This window comes from Teleopsis dalmanni, chromosome 1 (assembly GCF_002237135.1).
Source record: "Teleopsis dalmanni isolate 2A chromosome 1, ASM223713v2, whole genome shotgun sequence".
NCBI lineage: Eukaryota > Metazoa > Arthropoda > Insecta > Diptera > Diopsidae > Teleopsis > Teleopsis dalmanni.
Window position 1 is genome coordinate 46,575,425 of NC_051846.1, and position 18,595 is coordinate 46,594,019.

An 18,595-nucleotide genomic window follows, 5' to 3' on the forward strand; every position below is an offset into this window, starting at 1 on the left:
TAAAGTGTTAATCAGTTAAGTTAATGAAATAATGAAACAATATATGTATAACTAAAAAAATAGTATTCATTATAATGTTCAAAGTTAATAAACTGTTAACAGTTGAATGATCCAAAGCAATTTTATTGGGTAAATATTGCATGCTCCATGTAACTGATAATTTTATTTAATTTTTATTTAACCGAAACATTTAATTATAATGAATTTATGTAGCGCTTCATTAAAAAATTTCATTGTGTAATCTGAATTGAGTTCATAAACTTTACTTATTTATATTTATATTTTAATTACTTAAATAAGTTATGTTAAATATGAGTAATTTTTGCTATTTTTTTTTTTTAAATAACTAAAATAATTAATAATTATAATTAAAAAATTATTTGCGAGTTTCCATTGGTAATTTAGTTTAATTAATCAGTAATTTAAAAATATTTTTCTTTCATTATTCAAAAACATTTAAGTAAATAAAATTAATTCTCTTTTTTAAATTATTTCAATATAATTCAAATAAATATATAATATATATATATTAAAAGCAATTTCTTTGTTTAATTTTATCTTCACTTGTTGTTTTGTTGTTGTTGCAATATTTTACCACATATTTTTCCAAATGATTAATCAATCTGTTCAAAGCGATCTTAGTGGTAGACTGGAGCGCCAAATTGGTTTTGACTATTTGTCGTTCTTGTAGTTGCATTAAAAGTTCATTCATCATTTTTAGTTAATCAGCTTTGAAACATTGCTCAGATTTGCAGTTTCGTTTGATGCAATCTGGTTTTAATATTCATTTTGTTGGTTTTGTTTGCGGCCGGCTTATTATCGTTAGTGTTGGGTCTCCCGTTGCTTACATGACGTCATTTTTATTTTATATCTGTAATTCACAGTTTTTTATTTGTTTGTGTATATAAATTTTTTTGACCATTTAAATGCTTAACAGGTTTTTCAAGCCAATAAATTTCTTTCGCCCAAATTTTTATTTACGTTTTTATGAATGTGAAGTAAGTTTACAAATATCGGTCAATGTTGTTTGTCTCCTCTATGTAACATCGTCGAATTAGTTCCAAAATAGCTTAACACTAACATGATTGTATAGTTTTTTTATTTAATTTCTTATTGAATATTTGTTTATATAGTTATTTTATTACCGGAAAATTTGTATTGATTGCCTTCATTTAATTATATTTATTTGTATTCTAAATACCGTACAAGCTATTAAATTTTAATTAAAATATAAAAAATTATTTTATGGCATACAATGAATGTAAATTACATATTAACTTTGTATAGTATAAAATAATATTTTTATACAGCCAGATAGTTTGTTTTAACCATTATAAAAGTAGGAACACAGAAGGCTTTCACTCTTTAAGAAATTTAAAATATTCGCTGTTGACTTTCCGAAAAAAAAATAGCGATTATTATGCTGTTATATACTTAGTTACTTAGAAATTCTTTTCAGCAGGAATAGATTATATTATGATTACTTAAGTTCAATGTCGCTATGTTTCTTCTAGTACATGTTTTAATACTTTTTTTAATGGTGTTCTTGTTGTATATGCTAAATCGTAATTAAAGAAATGGTATTATTTATAGTAAAAAATTGTAAAGGTACAATCAACATTCAATCTTTTTAATTTTGGATTCTTCAAATGATGATGATTTTGTTTTTTTTAAGAGGTAAATTAAAGAAAAATGAAGAAGTAGTTATAAAAAAGAATTTTTGTATTATTTATTACATTAGCTTCACCTTTCGTACCAAAGGTTGTCCAAAATCTTCCTCTCTTGTCCAATTACAAATTTCTATATTGTTTTATTATAAAATAATTTTATTTTTCGGCAAAGTTGTCCAAAACTCTTCTCTTGTTCAATTGGATGTTTTAATATTATTTATTATTCTTTGTTTTTGAATAATCTTTAATATAAATTACGTCAGTTTCTGCTTCTTCGGTCCAAACACAGTACAATCAGTCCAAAACCTTGCTCTTTAAATTTCTATATTTTTTTATTCTAAAATAACTTCACTTTTTTGTTTGGCCTTTAATAAAAATTAGGTACATTTATCTTCACTTCACCTTTTGGTACAAATATAGTCCAAACTATCCTGTTTTGTCCAATTGCAAATTTCTAAATTTTTATTATAAAACAACTTCTTTAATAAAAAATACTTTAATCAATATATGAAATTTTATTTAAATTTTTAATTAAATTTATATTATTATACAGTGTGAGTTAGTAATACCATAGACCAAAAAATGTATTGTATTTCAAATTTGTCTATGATAATATATAGACAAAACCTGAGTTATTCCAATGCAATTTGTTGGCTGTAAATATAAGAAAATAGTTTACTAAAAATAATCATGAGTGAATTGAATTAATTAAAAAGTTGTATTTAAAGAATAAATTAAAGAATTTATATGGTTACTAGGTTCTCCTTGAAATAAAACTCTTAATAAGTAAAAATATTAAACAACTAGTAATGTTTTTCCAAGTCCAAGAAATACTATTTAATATATTAAATTTAATTGAGTTTAGTATATAAATCTTTAAAAAAAGCTATGACAATACTAAAAAAAATAAAAAGATATAAAATTATTATTCAATAATAGTTGCTAATTTAAAATAGCAATTTTCTCTAGTTTTTGTTGATTTAATGATATTTAATTTTCTTGAGTACGTTACCATTTTATTATGACTTTCACAAAAGCATATCTTATCAATTTATAATTACTGTGAAACATTGAAAGTAAATATAGATTGACTGATAACAATATCAATATCTTTCATTTTTTCTATCATATTTGAATTTTTATCAATTTTTTGTCGATACTTATACTTAGACAAGATGCATTTTAATATGTATCTTTAAAACAATTTTTTATTGTTAAAATAATTATAATCTAAACATAATAGAATATTATTATATTAAATTATAATATATATTTTTATATATAAATAAAATATATTTTATTTATATTTTATTATAATAATAATAACCATATTAAGTAAACATCTTAATTTACATAACAGAAAGATTAAAGTAACCTCCTGTGGAATTAACAGTTCTATATACTATATTCATTAAGATCATATTACTATATTTTTACATTTTGCTATCGTAAACATTACATATAAAAATTAATGGAAGAAATTATTAATAGGATATATAAATTTATTGTTTTAGATAGAAATAGATAGATAGAAAACGTGATTTATTCGGAACTGCCTTGGAGTTCCGCAGTTGTCTAATAGGAATATGTATATAGCTAAAAAATTTAGATTCTTTTTTTATTTATTTATTTAATAAGCAATTATGTTTCTCTAAGCTAAAAGTAAAATAAAAAAATTAACAACAGTACAACAGTATATATATGCTATATATATATAAAGTCTAGTTCGATTGTATAATCTGCAATGAGCTTTTTCTGGAATAATCGAGTTGCATTAACATTAACATGATGTCGATGTTATTATTTATGCTGTTTTGGTGAATTCTTTCACTACATTGGTAACAATTGGCATATCTAGATTATGATGAAGGTCATAATTCTTATGTATAAGAATATGGTGTAATATATATCAATCACAAGTCCTTGTTTTGGGAGCGCTAAATTATCTCAATAGTTTCTTCACTAGCACATCCTATTCAAAGAATCTGTAAGTCTTTAGCTATTTAGATTCATAAACGAATTATATAGGTGCTCGAAGTCAGCTAACTGGGGTCGTGAGTTAAAATTTGACCGCTCATTATTTTTGTGGTTTTGATAATTAAAACTAAGATAACACATAGAGTTTATCATTTATTAAAAAAAGTCAATATCAACACAGTATTTTATATTAAATATGAGAATTGTTTTAAAATATTCTATCTAAATAGGTCTTTAAAAAAAACTGGACAAAAAAATTGAAAAATTTTACTTCAAAACCATTGCACAGATTTGGACATCTAAAAGACTTAGTTATCTCTGGCTGATTACAAAATAAGTCAAGTAGCAAGTTGTTGCATGTACCTTACAGCTTCGTTGGTTATGGCCGCATCGATTTAAGATGAGCTTTTAATTAAATTTTCAAAGCTGTCAAAACTAACTAATAAAGAATAAAAAAATCTATTTAAATCTATATAAACATTTTCAATGTTAAAAATATCCTTTTTCAAAAGCGAAAAATCTATACCAAAATTTATATAAAACTACAAATTTTATATAAAGTTAAAATGCAAAAGTATTCTATTTCTTAACTATTATAATTTAGTTTCTATTTTTAATAAACAATAAAATAAAATAATATTCTTGAAAAACTTTTTTAAGCACTATTTCAATAAAATTAAAAATAAAAATTTTGCGATAAAGAAGATTTGACAAAGAAAAAAAATATTCATTAAAATAGCCAACAATTGTCCATTGGCCAACAATGAAATATGGCTGAAACCATTACTAACCGAGACTGGCACTTTTGTTGAATTCATGAAATGCGAAACGCCAATTTCAGCTTTCAAAAAAAATATCTTTTCATATTAGTTTAATGAATTGAATTACAGGAAATTAGAGTGTGAAACTGCGAACACTTAAGAAATCTAAAATACAAGTTGTATTCACTCACATGTGCAAATGTATGTTAAATTCACAACAAATTTATGTTTTGAACTAAAAGTTGCAAAATAATATAATAAAAAATATATACCTATATATAAAATTGAATTGAAATCAAAATATATATATATGAAATGGAAAAAGGTGGAAATAGTGTCACAATGCCTGGTGACAACAGTTCTTGCGATTACGTCGAGGCGTGCGCTTTCGTGCGTATCTTAACTCTTTGTCTGCACAGATGGTTCACACACATTTATTAGTCGGTAATATACCCGATTGCTTACTTCTTCTTCATTTTCGTATCTGTAAGATATATGGTCTCATAATAAAAGCCATATGGGCTGACTATTAACTAAATGCCTGAAGTGAAAGGTAGATACACTTTACTTAAGTAAAGTAAAGATTCAAGTACAAATTCGACTGCAGCTACTTTTAATTAAAAATTAATTTCAATTGTTATGAGCTACTTTGTAAGCAGTTTTGGTGTAATCATTTTACACTTTTCGAAAACCCGGTAGTGCACCGTTGCGTATTATCTCGGTAACGAAGGTGTCTGATTTCTTGCTTTTCAATTTCTATACTTGTGCATATATTTTGTTAATATATAGTATTTTTATTTTTATTTTTTTTGTTTTTATTATGTACGTGTTTATATTATAAAATAATTTTTAATATTTTTTTAAATAGTTAATGTGCTAGAAATATAATTTTCTTTTATATTATTCAAAACGCAATCAATTTAAAAAAGAAAGTTTCTATTTCAAGTACGTTCTTCTCTTTTTCAGTTTGAATAATTAATTGTTGTTATAACCAACTAAAAGTGAAAAATATTATGGCATTTTAATATTGTACTGCAGCAAGATGTATGTTCAACATTTTAAGTTATCAGACTATTTGTTGTAATATCTTAATGTAAGAAAAAAACTAAAATAATGTGGAATACACCAAAAACCCAGCTCACGAACAACCCTGTTAATTGACACCTTAAGCACGTATTTATTGTCTTAAGCAGACAACAAAAATCTACCGTATTAATAACTCTGTTAAATGAACACCTCCGTTAAATAGAAAATAAAAAACTAAAATCTATTCCTGTTCAACAGCCTGACATCCCGGTGCAACGAACTGTGAAAGACCATTTTACGGACATCTCCATTGAACTAACAGTGAAAACCCACCTTACACATACCCCTATTGAACGGACAGAAAAATTCTCACCACGGGCACCCTAGTTGAACGGCACCCTAGTTCTGTTAAGTAAACAGCGAATGTCCATCTCATGGATATCTCCGTTGAATTGTTCCCACATACGTACCTTATGTTATATTGAGTGGACAGTACATTGTATAGATGTTATTGTTAAACGACATTGCTCTTGAATGAACTATTATATTAAAACTAAATTTTATTTTTATTTAATTTTTTTTATTATTTAATTATTTATTTTAATTATTTTATTATAAATATAATATTAATTAAATCCTTTTTGGGTGTACAACTCTATTGAGTAGCCAAAAAATGGCTGACAATGAGTCTCTACAAAAAAAATTCTCTATATGTTTGCTAATATAAACATTTTATTTTATAAAGAGGTTTTCGAACAGAAGTGAAACAACAACAAAAATTTATTTTTTAAATTATTTTAATTAATTGAATTTTTGGGTGACCATACAGCTGTTTCGAGTATTGCCAAATACCCATCATCAGTGGTCTTGGAAATAATTCTTGTATTTAATTATTCGTAAATAATTATTTTTGAGACTGCAAGTACCAGGAATCGAACTCGGGTCCTGCCAAATGTGAAGCTCAGAATCAGCGCACCTTAACCAACTGATCCAAAGCCGTACTTGACTTTTTATGTTCGCATATTTTTCTGGAGTTTTGTTACTATTACTATGAAAGTTTTTATTAACAATTTTACTTGCTGTGTTTATATTAGAACGAAATCATAAACCAGCTGTAGAATAATTGAATTAATTAATTAATTATATTTTTTTTATTTTTAATTGTTAAATTTCAATACTATTCTATTCGTAGAGGCATTATTTGTTGCATGATTTGTTCTTTCTTATGTATAGAACCTAATCTAGGAACGTAATGCTGAGAAAGTCATGCTAATGTTACTCCACTAGTCGCACGGGCGAGACCAATATTTTGTGAATGATAAGTTGTAATTTAACGTCAAATTTTCCAGACGAAAGTGACTATTATATTTTAATAGAAACTTATTATATTTCATAAAGAAGTTTTTCGAACAGTAGTGAAATACAACAACAAAAATTTATTTTTTATATTATTTTAATTAATTGAATTTTTGGCTGACCATACAGCTGTTTCGAGTATTGCCAAATACCCATCATCAATGGTCTTGGAAATAATTCTTGTATTTAATTATTCGTAAATAATTATTTTTGAGACTGCAAGTACCAGGAATCGAACTCGGGTCCTGCCAATGTGAAGCTCAGAATCAGCGCACCTTAACCAACTGATCCAAAGCCGTACTTGACTTTTTTGTTCGCATATTTTTGCTTATATAATGATAGCATGATGATTTTCTTTAATTTTCTATTAGAGGAAGAAATTAATAGACCTATATTGATTCTATATATATTAATAGACTTATGCTTTAAGAACGCACAGAAGAAACCTCTTTCATATGGAATTTCTGTCACCAGAGAGCAGTTTAAGAGCTCTTCTCTAAATTCAGTTCTAGATTTTGTTCACTAAGCTTTAAAGAGCTTTGTGTAATGAATAGTGAAATTGGTAGAATACGACTCTTCTGGCCGCAGTACCGGGTAATTTTCACGTCTACTTTTATAATAAAATATAATAATATTGGTTCTTTTACTTGAAGCAGATAAAATTTGATATATACTTTTATCAATGATAGTAAAGGCTTAGTAGTGAAAATAGCACACCAATATTTTGCAACTTAATTAAATTATTAAAACAACTTTATTAAATTTCTTACTGTCTATCTAAATCAAACATAGAACGAAATATTTATATTAAGACTTAACGTCAGTAACTGTTTACTTGCTTAGCTAACCAGTGTTAGCCAACAACTAGCTGGTGTCAAAACTAACTAATAAAAAATAAAAAAAAATACATTGGGTACTTACGAAAGAAAAGAAACCCTCTTAATTCTATAAGAAGCCCTAAGTTAACTGTATGAAGTTATATTAGGCTTTATTAAAGATTCCGGATGGTTTTGAATCTATTTAGTGATCGTTATGATCTATTCTTCTACTGTAGTAAACCTTAAGTTTATTGTATGAAAAGCATTTTAAGTTTTATTAAGATTTCAGATAGATTTAAACTCATCCAATTGAGTGTAGTAGTTTTATTGTCCAATAGGTCTAAGTGAATCGATAGGATCTAACCTAACATAACCTAGCGTATAGGGATTTAAAGTTTCTACAAAGATAAACTTTATTTTATTTATTGTTTATATAAAAGTTGTTTCTTTAAAGCACTCATATGAATTTTAAAAATTTTTCGTAAACTTTGCTTTAGGCTATAAATGTTTTATAAAAGAATTCTTGTTAACAAAAGATTTTGTTTAACAATTCTTATTCGATATCTTTTTATGTTATTCTGTGAAGTGTGCTACTGAGTTTTTTCAAAACATTTTTCAAATATTCATACAAAAGGCTTTAATCGCTTTAAGTACATAAAAAGGTAATACGATACAAACAGGTACTTAAATGGTTTAAGATTTATACAACAATAAACACAACCACACTCAAGGTAATAAAAATTTAAAATTAAATTTAAAATTACAAGAATTTTTTATTAATTATTTGGCCAATTATTAGCCTAAAAATTCCACAACAACAACAGCAAAACACTTCAGCAATACAAAGAAAGATATGAGATAACTTCAGATTGGCTAATTGTTTACCGGCCATCAGCGTTTCGTATGCGTTTCATCGCTGCTGCTTTGCATATCGCTCGTTGCGTGAGCAAAGATCAACGCGATCAGAAAACTAATTTCAGTTGAAGCCACACGTCTGCCAGTGAGTATGGTCTCAGCCATTTAATATTTTTTTAATTTGGTTAAGTATACTTCAAACTCAGATAGATATTCTTAGATAATTTATTTTTTGTTGTTGGATTTTTTTCTTCTACTTCTTGTTTAATATTAGTAACAACAAAAAACAGTTGAGCTTCATTGGCTTGTAGAACTTGTGTCTGCGCAAATTCATAATGTTTATACTTGTAAATGTTTATATATATATATACAATCTTATCTGAATATATAGTACATATATATAAATATATATAAATTTTTTAAATATATTTTTTGTGAGCAAGTTTATACAAATTTTTTTAGATACTTATTTTGGTCAACTTGTAGATACTTTTGTCATTATGTATTCATATGCGCTACAAATGTATCTGAGAAAATGTTTTAATTTTTGCTGTCGAAAATTTTGAACTCCAGGTTTTTTCTTATATCATCCATTCTCTTTTTTTTGTTTTGAAACCCATTTTTGATATTTGACGAGTAGAAAATGTTTATTTCCGTTGCGTGTTAATACATTTTTTTCTGTACGTTTTTCAAAAGAATGAGTTATCTTCTTTTTTATATATAGATGTAGGTATATATAGTTTTTACTTACTTATTTTCACTTTGTTAGCTCTTCTCTTGTTCTTATTAAAATGCTCTGTTTTTTTTTGTTTGTGTATTATGTTTAATATTGTGGCTTAATAAATTTATTTTCACATGACTAAAGAAAATATTCTAACTAATTTTTAACATGATTACATATACTTTTACATCACATATAATTATATCTTATACCGTTACGGACTCATGAGTTGGTTCGTTATTATTTTATAATAATTATTTAATAATCATTCTTGAGCTTCTTGCATGTTGTTTCCATATAATTTTTGTTTTCTTTGGCTTCAGCTAAAAATACTTCAATAAATTATTTGAGTTACAGATACACACACATATATATGTATATACATATAGAATATATATAATTAATTTAAACATTTTCACATCGTTTATATTGAGCAAGCTTATTTAATTTGTGTTGTGTAAATTATGTTAGATTCTCATGATTTTTTATTAAATTTGTACAAATTAAAATAGAAATTATTCACTCCAATTTTTACTCCTCTTTAATTACTTGGACGTGGTAATCTATTAATTTTTTTTTGTGTATTGGTTGGTTGGGAAATATTTTCAATCTCTAACGAATTCTTTTATCTTCTAACTCTTCTATACAAATTTATTAATTATATATTTACTCATAAAATTTTACTTAACATGAATTAGACTTATATAGGATTTTATTGTAAGCAGTTTTAAGATAACAGTTTTAATAGATATATTAAATTATACAAAAATATATAGTATCCACATCTTCTTCATTCACTAACTCGACGATAAGTGTTGGCGATGAAATAATATTTTTTTTAAGCTCTCAATTACCTCAGTGTATTGCTCTCTGGCAAATTTATAAAGGCATAAGTGGTGCATAAGTCGAATTGATCTATGTCTTCAATAAATATAATGTGTTTGAATACACTAGTGTGTATTAGAATTTAGCACCAATCTAAAAATGCTAAATTCTTTATTTGCTAATTTATTTACACTCACATATTTTTTTATAGACAAAGAAGTTAGTTATACGAATTTTCACCAGCGAAATAAACCTAGTGTAGACTCCAAGATGAATTTTCAAGGAAATGGGGGTTAGTGTGTTCAATACCAATTACTTTTAATTATTAAGAGCGAAACCTCAGTCGGATTTGTTTTTAGGGACTTAATTTATTAATTGCATATACTCATACTTTTTCACATTTAAAGGCAGAAAGAATCCTCTGTTTATGCTGGAAACCCGGTAATCAGTAGATGCTGGATTTTTCAATTAATTTCAAAGAATTCTTAAATAGAGATCTTAACTGCCTAAATAGAAAGAAAATTAAAGTTAAAAAGTTCCACTTTTTTTAATAACTTTATGGGCTAGTACAGTTTATAAAAATAGAATTATATTCAACCTAATATTGTATTACAGATTTAAAAAATGGCATATAACCATACCATATACGGTTCTCCATTGCCGACCTAAGTAGTAAGTAGTATAAAAAATATATATTTTAAAATAACATAAAAACATTGCAAGCATTTTTGTGATCGTATATCAGAAAAACAAAAGAACTATTACAGATTGTATCACAAAACTTGACTTAACTCTATAAATGTAGTCCCTAACATGATATTTACACTCTAAATGAAATGAGATATTCCCCATTCAACAATTAAATTTTACAGTGAGTAATTACGAGTAAAACATGTAGTATCAAATTTTACAATTGTGTAATTTTGTTTATAGTTCATTATATAAGGAGGACGATGATGTTCTTCTTCAGTTCAGTACACTTACAAAAAATGTTAGTATGAAATTTAAAATGTGCATTTTCAAGCACATTTGCCTTAAAAATGTTAGAACATTTTTCTATTAGAACGACTAGGTCGAATATAGGTATATAGGCTATATATATAAGATATATATATAAAATGTTCTATATAGGAATATAGGACATTTTTCTTTTAGAATGACTAGGTCGAATATACGTATATAAAATATATATAAGATATATATATAAAATGTCCTATATAAGAATATCGGACATTTTTCTAATAGAATGACTAGGTCGAATATAGGTCTATATGCATCAGCATGACTTTAAAATTTTGTTCTATCGGAAAACCAACTTCTTGCATTGGAGTGTTGAATAAAGTCTTCTATAACTCACTTTTGTGATATATTTATCGTTAAAGAAAAAAAAAAATCAAAAAACGGTTCATTGGCACAATGCTTAAATATCGAAATGAAGAAATTGGAAATTAATGGAACACCGGAACAATATAATGTGTGTTTTTAAACAAAATATGTAAAGATTAGTAATTATGCTTTGCATAATAGTGCTGGACTGGCTATACATTTACTTTGTACACCGATTTATTGTTCTTTCTGAGCTGAAATTGTAATAAATTGTAATAAATTAAGTTAAATTTATTTTAAAAACATATTCTACATAATATATTAGACAATATGTCTACACTTTTTTGAAACAAAAGAGTTTTTGAAGACCTATTTTTGCAATGGGATTCTGAGACGACAATCAATTGTTCGTTTTAATAACCCCCAAGTATTTCACGACATCGCAAGGATGTAAAAGCAGTTCCAATGCTTTTTTATTTCTAATTTTTTTACATTTGTTTCTATTTGTAATCCCTAATTTAAATGCGTGTGCTAATAGATTGCGGCCCATCAGCATATCTATAATAGGACTGATACAAATTGAGTTCATTACTATTTGTTTAAGGTGGAAATGCGATTTAACAGTAGGTTTAAAGGTTTTCTTTGTCATCTTTCCATTACTCTACTTACCTTTGTACTTTTTTCAAATTCGTAGTATATATTTCTATTTGGCGATTTCTGTATATTATTATCTAGTTCAAGTGCTACTAAAATAGGACTTTTGGCAATCTCATTTACAATTTTATTAAAGATGTGTTAAATTATAGTTAAAAGCTCATTATTTCTTAAATTAATGTACGTAATAAATATATAATAAATAACGTGTAAATAAAATGTAATTTAGTATTAACGAATACAATGTATGAGAAGTTTCGTGAATATTTTATATTAATTAAAATAGTCACTATCGTTATAACTGATGTTAAGATCGTATGTGAGTTCAAGTAAATTAAGGTAAAGTAAATTGAAATTTCCTAGGCATTTTTTACACTGCACTTATGTAAATATTTATTTATTAATTTGTTGCACTTATTTATTATTTTTGTACAAAAGTTTTCAAATTTATTTATTTATTTATTAAACATCTTATAAAATTTTTCACAATGGTAACACCTAATTTATCTAATTTTTACCTAATTTACCCTATTCGAAATTCTAGTAAATACCAACATTCGCTGCCATACCGACATAATTTACTATTTTCATCAAATTTACCAACAATTTACTCGAACTCGCACACGGCCGAAATTACAATTCACGAAAATATTGTTGTAAATATTTTTCTTTGGGTGTAAATTCTAAAACCTGCGCAGCGTAACACTAAAAATATTAATTGGTAGCGATTACAAGTGATACACTGCATATGTTAATTGTGACGTTTGCAAAAAATTGGCAAACTGACAGAATTCAAACAAATAATGGGTGGATCAGTAAATTATAACAAAAAATTATTTAAAAAAAAAATTTAAAATATCTTAAAATATCAAATAATCTTTAAATAATATTATATTAACATTTTGTACGTAAACTTTTCATGCACACTTTATAGGTTCCAAATAAGCTATCAACATTTCAAAACATTAAAACGCATTTTTTGAACTGTGTTTGAAGAAGAAGAAGAAGAAGAAAATATATTAAGAAAATTCGAAATCTTAAAAGTAAATTACAAAGCAAAACGTAATAATGACGAAAGAAACGAAAGCAGAGCAAGTAACTTTGTATGGAGGCGCGCTTTAATAAAAATTATTTCAATCGTTTTTGTTTTTGTTTTTGTGTAAGATCCGCTCTATGTTGGTGGCTTAAACGGTGTACTGCTTTTACCACTAAACAAAAACCAAAAGAAGATATTAAGTCTTTTATTTGTTATTTTTTATTGTTGTTGTTTTTGTTGTTGTTGTAATGAGTCTCAAGTGTACGGCAGCGTAAACGTGCAGCAGTTAACTTGAACTGTTGTTGTTGTTGTTGCGGTGTAGTGAGCGTTGTGTAGTATGACGTGCGCGGCTAGCTGAGTTCGGCTTGTTTGGGTTTTTTTTTGTTTGGTTTGGAGCTCTTGCCTTCAACGCTTTCGGACGCACAGTCAGTTTTGCATTAATGAGAGCGAGTGTCAGAAGTGAAGCGCGGTAAAATAAAGTACATTTTTTTTAAGTTTTAATATGAAAGAAATCATTAAATGATACATTTTTCAAAGAAAAGTATTTTTTTGATATCAAAATTAAATTAGTTACTAAATGTAACTAAATGTTATTAAATAGCATAAAATATTAATTTAATTAAAAATTGAAATTAATTAAAAAAATTATTATTTTCAAGTTCAATTTTAATATGTTTGTGACGGCGGATTACAAAGCCATGTTGTTGTGTTACTTGCTTTCCATTGTGTCTGTTCCGCTGTCATAAGTTCAAATGTCACGCGTTGCCACTTAAATTGAATTAACACTTTAAACGGCAAATTAATATAGTTCAACATTTAATTAAAAAGTTCAAGCAGAAAATATTAATCAACTAATTTCTCTAATGTGCGATAAAAAAAAATGTAACCCATGGCTCTGGCTTGAAGATGACGCATCTTTTGCCATAAAATTTTAAGTACGTTGCTCGATCTACAGATTCGCAATGGTCGGTCTCATTCTGTACTCGTTGAAGGCGCGTTTAATTCCATTTAAATAAAAATACACCAAAAGTGCTAATCAAAGTGTAAACGAAACATAGCTTCGCATAGTAAACTCATTAAATACGTAAAACAAGTTGAATGCTAAACCAACGAATAAAATTAGTATTCAAAAAATACTATAATACCAAACTAGAATCTATGTTACTATAGAATTCAATAAAAAGTTAATAAAAAATCAATTTTTTTTTTATTTTTTTTATTTATTTTGGGAGTGTTTTTGTTTAAAAAAGTCTTTTGTGTTATATCATAAACAAAAAAAAAAATTAATAGAATCTGATGTTTTAATTTAATTGCCAAATTTGTTATTACCAAAAAGTCTATTTTGACCAATTAAGTAACTAACGGTTCAAAAGTTTTAATCCAACACATGTTTTTATTTTTTTTTTGTTTTGCGCTTGTTAGGTGTTTAAGTCTATTGAAGCGTTACCGACTTTGTCCATGAGACATGCACTTATGTTTATACGCAAATCTGACCACTTAATTGCTTTCGTAGATATCGAAAATTAGTTTTTTTCAAGATTTTAACTATAAAAATGAAAAAAAAAAAAAATAAATAAATAAAATTTATAAAGAAAATATCAATGATTTTTTATAACTCATAAATTTTGCCAGTGTTAATGGCAACATGACAAGGAAATAGTTAATAAATAAAAAGTTATCTATGGCATAAGGTCAGATATTAATGTAAAAGAATTTTGCATATAAAAATATTTTAATAAAATAAATGCGAAAAAATATTTTTATTGCTGTTTCCATATATAATATAATAGTTAATATTTATAATTTAGTTTTTTTGTCACTCATGTGTGCGTATGTTCTTGGAAATTATATATAAGTGACCACACGGCAACTGCATAGAAAATCAACTGGCAACGCTTTAAACTATAACAGTTATTTTGTAGTTACATACATACCAATCAATACCAGAAAATGTCTGATATGTTACACCTTCCTGAGAAAAGCATAAATTAAACGGCAAAATGATATCACTGCTGCGAAGACTTAAAAAATTTGATCATCTAGAAACGTATTTAGAATTGATAAATTAATTAATTTGTGTAAGACTGAAATCGACAATATTATTTAGTGACCATTGCTTGGCAACGAGGTATGTTGTCACAATCTCCTGACAAGAGAAGGAGAAAGAAATATTTAGTTTTCACTTGTTGTGTGCAGTTATTGCTTTACGTGGAGTCGCCTTTCTTTTGAGGTGTCAGATCATACCCTGTATAAAATCGAAATGTAATGCACTTTTTGTGGAGATCGAAATCGTTCGTTGCGATAATTGTCAATAGGCAGAAATCAACTAAGAACAGGTGAAGATATGGCACTATTGATTGTGGTGATATTATATTTCTTCTTCTTCTTATTTGGCACTATAGTTCAGTTTGAACCTTGGTCTCCGTACATGTGACATTATACAATTTCACATTTCATTCCAATGTATATATACTTTTATTTCTGCGCAGTTTATTTTTAACTTTCTTCCATACCGAAAAATTATCATATTATCGTACATTATATTGATCACTAGATCGACCTTTCCATGTGGTGTTATAAGAAGAAAATTCAAATATTTCACTAACTGATAAATAATGTCTACCTGATGGTTTTTGTTCTCTTCCACAGTCTTATACTTTAGAGTTTCATTTTGCGAACATGTGTACTTGATAAGATAATTTTTTATTTCTTAACAACTTTCACGCAGTCAATGTCGTCTGCAAATGCCAATATTAGCGAATGTTAGTTTAGATTGTAGCTTTAATTCTCAATTAAAAAGTTAAACTTTTCAATTTAACGTTACATTATTCTATTCCAATGTCATCTTATAATATGTGCCGCATTTTTTATTTTTTATAAGAGAATAATGGAAATATGTTGTATAATATATTCAATTGTTAATTTTTTTTATAAGCACAAGAAGCTGTAATATTCAAGGTTTTATACTTTTGATTATAACTATTAAATTAAATTATTTTTAATTTTAAATGTCCAAAATGTCTAAAAAATGTCCATAAATAGACTAACGAAAATGTTGAAATAAATATGTAAGAATTAAAGACAAAATACCAAAACGTCTATAAATGAATTCATCTTTAATCTGTATCATCAAAAATAATTTCCTATAAGTGCAATAAACATAAAATTTTTAAAACCAAATGCAAGAAAATGACAAGTTTTTGTCTGCATATAAACGCTACAAAGTCTGTCCCAAGATGGAGATACCAACAACAAAGTATCTAGCGGATTATCTATATGTTGTGCATGAGGATGTGCCATTCCGTTATTATCGCAAAGTAAGTTAATAAAGAGCTAATATATAATCTGATAAAAATATATATATAAACATAATATCGTCGAATATAAGTTAACGAACAAAAGTTAAAAATAGATAACTAGCCTCTCTGAGAGTGCGGGTGGCTCTATCATCTTTGCTGTGCACCTTACCGTAATGCAGGTGCAAAATGCGCAAAATGAGTAGAGCTTATTATTACGATTAGTATTAATTAAGAAGCGATAAAATAAAGAGCTACAAAAAATAATAGTTTTTTATATTATTTATATAAGCAATATTAATAAAATAAAAAAATGATTGATTTTGTACTATTTAGATTTTATGTTTCATATAGGCATATTTACGATTCATACTCTATTTATTTATTAAATATTTGAACTGTGGTTCCGTGGGGGTGAAACAAATGAATCATTTGTTGAAACATTACAAATCACTTTAAAAAATTAAGTTAGGCGTTTTATATAGTTAATTTTTTCGAGAAACTCTTTTACCGAGCAACAAATTGTTGCAGAGGTAGGAACAAGTAATAGTGTGATAGTGCAATATCACATCTATATAGTTGATGTATCAGAGCTAAAACTTTATAGACTCAACACATGGTTAATAGATCTGAACCAAATCAATAATTTTGTTGAAAGTTGACTTAGTTTTAAAGAATTCTATGACTGATCCCTTGTTCACACTTTGCCTAAGCTCATAGTTATATTGTATACGCTACATTTAATTATTATTTTTTAAGTGACGGAAGATTGTATTACAATTCTTTATGCTCAATTACAACCATTTCCCTATTTATTGATATTTAAATTTTACACCCAAAGATTAAAACTGTGTTAGTATATGCAGTTGCTTTATTAAGGATACCGAATGTAAAGAGCTTTTGTTAACCTTCACACATTACATAGAAGGAACTCACTAACTAAAAAATGTCGTCAGCATTATATTGAGTAGGAATTAAGTAATAGAAAAAGAAATATGAAATTGGACAAAAAAAAAACAAAAAATCACAGATCTATAAAAAATTGACAATTTTGTATGATCTAGACATTGAGACATTATGCAACGTTTTCAATTACTTCTCTATAACTACTAGGTGATATAAGAAGTATCCACCGTTTTTTTGGTAAATTATTTAATAAAAATTTTCTTTATTAATAATTTATTTTCATAAAGTTTATATTGGCCATTATTATTTATAACTTTTGCTTTTTTTCGGGTAGCTTCATAATTTCATCATCATTCATAACTTGGTCAAGTAATATTCCGCAACTCTTCGGCCGTCTATTTTTTTACCATTAAGAGAGTTTTGCAGAGCATTTTTTATATTACCCAATAAATAGAAAATAACTCTCTGTGTGAATGATTTTGAAGCTTTAATGAAGCTAAAGTTTACTTTTTTTCTTATTTTATTATTATTACTTTCTGGTTTTATAATCTATTCAAAAATTCTATTTCTTTTTATATTCACTTGATGCATAAATTAAGTATTTTATTTTTGAACCAGTGTCTTTTTAATTTATTTAAAATTACTTGCAGTTTCTGCGATTAAACGTATTTGAAATTTAATATAAATATTTTTGCAAAGTTAACTGATCCGTATATTTAAGTATTCTTTCGCATTAGTAGATAATTTTAATAACTAAAATCAATTAGCACATTTTTCTCACTCTCCTCGTTCTGCACATTACATCTACTAACGCGAATTTAACGCGAATTTTTATTGTTGCAAATTTTAAGCATTCCACTATTTATATTATTCAACTATTATTTAACTTATTTATTCTATTAATTTTTATCATTGGTTTTTAATTATACAATTTGAAAGCAAATCATGCTGATATGTAGTGCCAAATATGGACACGAGCTACCAGATTGAAAAATTCACTTCACAAAATGGCTATAATAAATAGATTTAAAGGCGTTCTACCGGTATAACAGAGTAATTATAAAAATTGTAAATAATAAAAAAGAAGTCAGTTTGGCTTAAAGTCTTAATTTTATAATTTTTAATAAACGTGTATACAATAGAAGTTGTGTGTTATGATTATTTTATTAACTCTTTTCCGGTTTCAAAATCCGGCATTTAATACTGCGTAGGCCATTAATAGACACGAATTATATGCTCAGTTAAGTACCCGAAGGCCTGCTTTGCTATTCATTCGGCTTTGAAGTTGTGAGAAATGTTTGACTGATGGGAATGATTTGATTCAATTAGTTCGAAAATTAAATATGTATTAAATATGTTTAAATTGAT

General features: G+C 26.4%; 2 protein-coding genes across 3 annotated transcripts in view; one reads left to right on the top strand and one right to left on the bottom strand.

Moving 5' to 3' along the window:
• The window catches only part of LOC119667792 (sodium- and chloride-dependent GABA transporter 1-like), a 347,748-nt gene that overhangs the window by 47,370 nt on the left and 281,783 nt on the right, over positions 1-18,595 (bottom strand). The gene's annotated exons all lie outside the window — the stretch shown is intronic.
• LOC119667793 (sodium- and chloride-dependent GABA transporter 1-like) overlaps positions 1-18,595 on the top strand; it is a 44,763-nt gene that overhangs the window by 11,597 nt on the left and 14,571 nt on the right. Inside the window, exon 1 of one of the 2 annotated variants that reach the window (XM_038077113.1) lies at positions 16,188-16,342. The exons of the other annotated variant lie outside the window; for it this stretch is intronic. Within the exon in view, the coding sequence (XP_037933041.1) occupies positions 16,205-16,342 (138 nt within the window). The 5' untranslated portion in view covers positions 16,188-16,204. Of the gene's footprint in view, positions 1-16,187; positions 16,343-18,595 lie in introns of those variants that run through there. 2 annotated transcript variants of the gene reach the window in all.